At 37.2% G+C, this 7,529-nt stretch overlaps 1 protein-coding gene across 1 annotated transcript; it reads right to left on the reverse strand.

The window, feature by feature from the left end:
* Nucleotides 1-646: 646 nt before the first annotated feature.
* Nucleotides 647-6,748, reverse strand: LOC143877186 (TRIGALACTOSYLDIACYLGLYCEROL-like protein). Its single transcript, XM_077379078.1, has 5 exons — nucleotides 6,415-6,748; nucleotides 5,064-5,313; nucleotides 3,677-4,058; nucleotides 2,230-2,573; nucleotides 647-981 (listed from the first exon to the last, which is right to left on the reverse strand). Exons 1-5 carry the CDS (start codon nucleotides 6,684-6,686, stop codon nucleotides 784-786), a joined length of 1,446 nt encoding a protein of 481 aa, XP_077235193.1. The 5' UTR covers nucleotides 6,687-6,748; the 3' UTR covers nucleotides 647-783.
* Nucleotides 6,749-7,529: the final 781 nt, after the last annotated feature.

The following is a 7,529-nucleotide window of genomic DNA, read 5'->3' on the forward strand; positions in this document are numbered from 1 at the left end:
AAGAGGAGGAATGATAGATGCAAGGGCCGTCTTTATGCAAGGGCTAAAGAAGGGCCCTCGAATAGATCCACATCATTAAGTGCAACCAAATTCAGTTTCTCAACCGACTTTAAAAATGACGTGGATCTATTCAAGGGCCCTTCTCCGGCCCTTGCATCTATCATTCCTCTCCTCTAATTAGTTGTTACGATTTCGGAAAGCTATTAACGTCCAATCAGAAAAAACTTTCCTTGAGTCGTGGCATGTATTTTCCTAGTTACTTGGAAAAAACTGCACCTATTTTCACGCCTTGTCGTTGAGGAATCAATGAAACCGCAACTGCTATTCAAATCACTCCAATTTGAAAACATGTGGGAGAGACTCAAAAAATGGAACCAATAACAAAGAAAATGAAGACCAGTTTCACAAGTTCTCAAATTATAAAGAGGGAGTAATAGGAAAAAACATGAGATATGAAGATGATTTAGTAATGACTCTCCCGAGGAAGAGCAGAGGAAAGCTGGGTTTTCATCAAGATAACACTTTGATTTTGTACCTAAGAAATGACTATCCAGGAACTAGTTACAATTTCACCAGAGAATGAACTGAACAAAACCATATTTGCAGTTCAACAAAAGAACTCTAAAAATAACAAAGAACTTGGAAAAACTTCAAATTTCTACTCTATTTTAAATGGGTAATTAAATGAAGATTGAATTGTTCTGATCAAAATAGAAACAGAAGCTGCAAAATATTCCCGCTTGATTTCATACTTTGTTCACCTAACTGAAAGTTTCACAAGAGTCAGAACTCAAAAAGGCGAAGCTCTACCATTCCCTCTTTTCTCTTTGGTGAATACCAAAATAAGACTTTCCCGGACTTTAAGAGCCTCAGCGAGTAACTCAAGCTGTATACAATATCCTCGACATGAGGAACGTGCCTCCCAGATGGGGAAGCAAATGAAAGCCCTGAATCCACTCGAAAGACAATCGGCCCAGCAACCTGTAAAACAAAGGATAGTATATCCACATTAAAAGAAAGAACTGGCTAAATGGGTTGAAGAAGGTTGCAACATTGAGGGCACAGATTCAATGGCAACTTACCTGCCCACCAAAATAAGTAAACTGAAGAACTAATGAGCTAAATATAATATTTCAGCAATAAATTGCAGTACTAGTAGCAACCACACTTGAGAGTAGCAAAAGCAATGTTGAATTCTCATGCTGCAGTCTTTCACTCTTTGGTTCAATTCTTTTCGGATAATCCCGATTAAGGTTTATGCATGACCTATGTTTTAAGAGATTTAAATCCTAGGATTTGATTTGACTGGCCAAGGATTCAACTAGACTCCGACTTTTTGACAACGGGCATGAATCTTACAATTCACTTGAAAATGGAACTTTAATGCATAGTTGCCAGGGTGGGAAACGGATTCAGGAAGTGAAACGGGAAACGGAAATGGGAAACAAAAGAAATAAAATAAAGGGGAAACGAGAAATGAGAAAACAATAAAAAAAATTACGAGAAACATCTTAGGAAGCACATTAGAAACGTTTCAGAAACGATAGAGAAACGTTAATGAAAACGCATGTGAAACACACATGGAAAGCATGAAATATATGATTTTGTAGATTTAAATTTTGTTAAGTTCAAATTTCTACTTGGATATTTCTTACTTTTAGTTTTCATTACGGTATACGTTGTTGTTTTCCTTTTCAATATCCATTCCACAATTTTTTGTGTGTTTTCTTTAAAATGATTTTCGGAAGTTCCACACATATTTTCCACACGTTTTACATAGATTTTCTACAGGTTTTCCATATGTTTCTCATGTGTTTCACTTTCATATAAGTTTCTTATATGTTTCTCATGCATATCGGAAACGAGTTTCCCACCTTTCCGAAATGCGTTTTAGGGGAAACGAGTTTCCCACCTGCCCACGGAGTTTCTGGCTACTATGTTTAACGTACTAACTTCTTCCCAATGTCTGATTAGTGTGGATACACTACATGTATTTTTACATATACCACAGAACATTGTAATACATTAATATTTACCTTCTTTTTCTCACATTCACATTTTTTATATTTTTATAAAATCTTATTATTTAAGATCTGGTTTTTAGGATTTGTAGCCCTCGGTGTTTTAAGAACCAACTCGAAGTTTTAAAAAAAAAACAAAAAAACAAAAACTGCATATGAGGAATGCATTTTGCAAAATAATGACATGGGAAGCATATAATAGAAATACCTGCTGCTGAAGGATCACATTAAGCCTCGGGGATGCAAGTGGATTCATCTCTCGCTTCCCTGGTCTTTTGAAAACATCCATAACCAGATGTGAGGCACCCTTGACAAATGCTGAAGCCGAAGAGATATCTAGCCGTGCATCTATTCGTGTCAGGTCGAGAAAATCTTTTCTGAATTTCCCATGTTGAAGTGTATAGCCCACAGAGCCAAACAAATCGGCATTATATGGATATCGCTTCTTCGAATTAGAAGTGGGAATGGAAGCAACCTCCTCGTTTCCCAATTCAGCTTTGGAATCCGCACCTGAGTTCACTCCGCCTCCAAGCCAGGCAGTACATGTACCACCTAATGAGAAAGGAAAAAACCAATCAAATGAAGCTCTATACAGGTGTACATAGCGTACAGACAACTGAGCATGGTCAGTAGAATGGTTCGAGAGAGCAGAGAATTTAACTAATGGCTTTTTCAGTCACTTTCCAAGAAACTCTGCACATTTGAAAGATAATGTAAACATAAGCACCACATCTGATTGTAATATCAAAATTTTTTATAAACAGTTTAACTTTTATGTGGATCATTGCTCTCAATTGAACTCATTCTCACCAAAATGGAACCGATGTGATGCAAGGAATGCACTACAATCAACTGTATCCGTCACTATTAAGGTTATTGTGAGAACCCTGGACATATCATTCTAGTTGTTACTATGAGCCTCAAGTATGGGGCTTTTCTTCGAAGAATGGTTATGAGCAAGATCAGTTTCCAACGCATTATCTCCAAGGGGTCCTCAAATGACCACCAGAGAAATTGAATGACCGCCTCTGGCCTACCCATGTGTAATTTGACAGATATAAAGATTTTTTTTAATGGTAGACAGAAATAAAAACAAATTAACATATTTTAATGGTCAACATAAAACCATCATTGAGGTATCGACTATGGACAATGGATTTATAGAAATCTAAAAAAAGGTAACTATCTTAACTTACCCCAAATTTTTATCGATTCAAATCCACTTAGCAAATTTTTTTACCACTCGCTCTGTTTTAAAACACAGACATGTACATTTACTAGACTACTCCTACAGCATTTAAGTAACAATTATAGGTTCAGTACTTACATGAATGTGCAAAATTGCACATGTAAACCTATCCATACAAATTATAAGAGGATACAATCTAATAAAATCAATAGATAGATAGGCATCAAATTGTAGGAGAGGATTACATGATGAGCAAAGCTGTTAATGTTTATCGCTGAAAATAGGTGATGCGGTAATGCCCACTTGACAAAAGAAAATGCACCAGAGTGCGTATTTGAACTTACAATATACATGCTGAAGTAAAAAGTAATCAACAAAATGGCAAAAAACATACTAGAAAAATATTAAATGAAGATATAGGCAGTAGAGTAGATGGATGACTAATCCAGTAATACAGCAAAGTTACCAACAAGTCCTGATATTGCTGCATGAGGTTCTTGGAGGCGCGTGTCATATGATAACCACCAAGCCCGACCCTTGGCAGTTTCTACTATCATATCCTTTTTCTTCTCCTTTTGTCTCCATATGTCCCTGCTCTTCTCATAAGAGAAAGCAGCTTTGGCACATAATCCAGGCATCAGAGTTAAAGGTATGTCACCACATGAGGCATTAAGAGCCCGAGGATGGCCACTATTTTTGTGTATACCAAAACGATACCTTAACCCAGATTCAGAAACAAGAGATGCCAAATCTAATGATACTGACACAGGCACATCCCAGTATGTTCCTTTACTGTCAATGAATAGATCCGGCCATGCCGCTTCCAGTGTAAGATCATGGTGACGGAGCTGCATGTATCCAATAAATTTTTAAGCTATAGCTAAATGAATAATCATGCAACATTACTAGAGAAAGCAAAAAAGACTGCAAAGTGCAGCCACATCAGATGAATTAAATGAAAAAGAAAAAATCTGAGCCTATGTCGTTGTCGCTGCTCTCACATGCAACAGCCCAGGCGCACAATGCCTTCTGCGATGGTTCCTAGCAAATCCCTACTATATACATAACATTCTAAAAGATGTCGCATTGTTGCTATACACACACACACACACACACACACACACACGCACACACACACGTGTTTACCATTTTATATATACATTGTGTGTGTATGCATTGCATATAAAGTTCAGCGAATTTATATACATAAACTTGTATGTGTAATATTATCATAGATGCATATGAATCTAATATATCTATCTTACTATATGTTACTAAAAGTTTAAAATGGTTCTTAAGGAATAAAATGTATAATAATTATATTGAAAGTCTGTTACTCTTTTTATATATCTTTCAGCATTCAAATGTCTCTGTGCTACGAGGAATGTGAGACCATAGGTCCAGTTGTTCTGTTTTTTTTTTTTTTTTTGACCAGCTGATTCTGGCTCCCTCACATTGCTGGACACTGGCACTAATGTCTGTTGTTGTAGCACGAGTCAATATGCAACTCTATATTAATTCAGGATGACATGAAAAATATAACTAGCATCACTAGACGAGCTGAATTACAATGTCATCTTGGAAGCAACAAATGAAATTTGTGTGTTGCTCTGCATTAACTCAAGATTAAAATAACATCATAGTTAACAGGGGTTAACTTTCAATACCACCATTAGAGTTTCATTACAATATGATTATGGAAGTAACGACTGGAAAAGAAAGGCACTAGAGTTTACAATATGATTATGGAAGCAACAACCGGGAAAAAAAATGGCACTGGATTTTTTTTTCAACTAATTCAAAATAGCTACGATCCAAATTCTAGAGGATGAGAGAGATGTTTGAAGGCTTGCCTTATGAAAGAACATTGCCTTAGAGCGGCGACTCTCCTTCTCACCATGTGCTTCTGTGCTAAAAAATAAGGATGAAGCAGGCGTCAGAGAAATTTGCGAGCACAAACCAAGTGAATATAGTGACTTGTCCAAGAAATGCTTTCCGATGTCTTTAAATGCAGGCAATTCCAGCTCATCACCACCTACCACTTCCGCTTTAATAGAAGATATCAATTTCTTCGGACGCAACTGCCCAACTAATCCAACCCACCTACATAACATTCGAACAAAATGAATTAGTTGGCAAGCAATCCTGGCTCGCTCCTCCAGACGGTATGTTAAAAATAAATTTTGATGGTTCGTCTTTTGGTAATCCTGGCGATGCAGGGATTGGGGGGTTATGCAGAGATTCCAAGGGGGATGTCCTTTGGGCTTTCTCGGGCCTCATTGGAGTAGCAGATGCTAATGAAGCGAAAGTGAGAGCCGTCCATCGTGGGATTAAGTTTTTGGATATTTCTTTGTTAGAAAAGGTGATAGTGGAAGGGGACTCCTCTAATGTTGTCCGATGGCTTCTCCTCCGTGACGTTTTCTATCTTTCTTCGGGGAAATTGATGATATAGTTCTTGACTCGTTTATAATGTTTAAGCATGTGAGGAGATCTGCTAATTCAGAGGCAGACTCCCTAGCAAGGGTTGGTGTTTCTAGGTCTAGCTTGGAGTGGTTTGATTATCTCCCACCTTGATTTTGTATTTTGGTTTTTTTTTTTTCTGTAATTTGCTAGAACCATCTTGGTTCGTCTTTTAATATATTCTCAGTTTTACCGTCCAAAAAAAAAAAAAAAAAAACATTCGAACAAAACAATAAAAGATCCATACAGCATGGAGAACATTTAACACACCAATGGAAATGGTGAGACAGACTAGATTTAAAAAAGCATTTCTGATGAAATAAATGTCAATGTAAAGCTCCCATTAGGGAACAGATATTTATAGACCATAATACCCACTATTCAAAAAAAATTGACCATAATACCATTGGTGCTGTACCAGCATTCTACCTTAAGAAGGTGAGAAGATAAAGCAGTCTAACTTAAACCATCCAATCCACATTGAATTGAAACAGAAAATCATAGAATTCAACATAATGCATTGTGGTACTTAAACTTTTGCTTATTGATATTTATTGGAATTTTATTTTTTTATTCTTTCACATTTTATTTGCATTTTCTTCAATTTTTTCTTTTATTATAGTTTCCTAGTTTGAACTTCAATTTACACCTTCCAACCCATTACAAAAAAAAAAAAAAAAAAAGAGTATCAAAACCCTAGAATGTTAGGGTTTTGGTCCTCTTCTTTTTTGTACTTATTCTTACCATTTGGGTGTTGCGTATTTAACGAGGAGGGATTGAAGAGAGAATGATCCGAGTTCTTTGGGAGAAGTGGGAGATATAGAAGGGATGAGTCCGAGTGGGAAACCATTTCCCAATAGTGAGAGCTGTTGTGGGCGGAGGGTCCTACGGACTGAGGAAGCGCCAAGCGGGACGGGTTCTCCAGGAATGGACCGGGCCGACCCGTCTAGGGTTTGAGTGCTCGGCACATTCAGATCCCAAAACCCAGCATCCATGGCCAATCTCAGATTCCCCATTTTCCTTTCTTCCTTATCTGCGTTGTAAGAAAATGGGTTGAGTTTTTTTTGTGTGTGTGTGTGTTTTAGGCGGCTTTTTAAAGAATCTTTCGCATGTTGCGCACATTAGAAAATGAATGACTCGTATTGCTATCTTGTATCGTATTACGTTTTGGTTTTGGTACCGAGTACTTTACTTCCTGTTTAAAATATGGGACAAAGTGGAGGTAGATCTACCAATCTCTACCGTACAAGTGGTGTGTGTTTGGTGATCAGAACCTTTCATCTGGTAGGGGCCCTACGCCTACGCTTGGCATGGTCCAAAATTCACATATAAGATGGATCCTAGCCATACATTCAATTTACATTTAGCTAATGAATATGAATCGTTGATCATGTTTGTTAATCTGCCTCCTTCATTGGCAATTAGGACGTAAGGCCATTCAATTATGCAGTTCCTCTACAGATTGGAGGGTTTGGATCATCCTATAGAAATGATATTTTGGGCATAGCCTATTTACGTTGTGGCCCATCACATGGACGGTTTGGATCATCCTATAGTGTGGTCCGTACAGTACTTTTTGAAAAATCCGGGGCTATAAGGGCTTGCACCATATAATTTCTCTTTCTTTTGTATGTTTTAAATTAGGCAACTGATATTGGCACTACCATGTTTTGATAATTACTCCAAATTCTTGCTATTTTAACCGGCTTCTCCGAGCTTTTATGGGAACTCTAATAATACCCTTTGACAGCTGTTTAAATAATAAACGACAATTTGAGTTTGTGCAATTATCACAGCAAGGTAGTGTCAATATCAATTTCCTTTAAATTATTTTGATAAAACATATTAGTGGAACGTTT

This window comes from Tasmannia lanceolata, unplaced genomic scaffold (genome assembly GCF_043159265.1).
Source record: "Tasmannia lanceolata isolate RefF3 unplaced genomic scaffold, GAP_Taslan_0.1 ptg000005l, whole genome shotgun sequence".
NCBI lineage: Eukaryota > Viridiplantae > Streptophyta > Magnoliopsida > Canellales > Winteraceae > Tasmannia > Tasmannia lanceolata.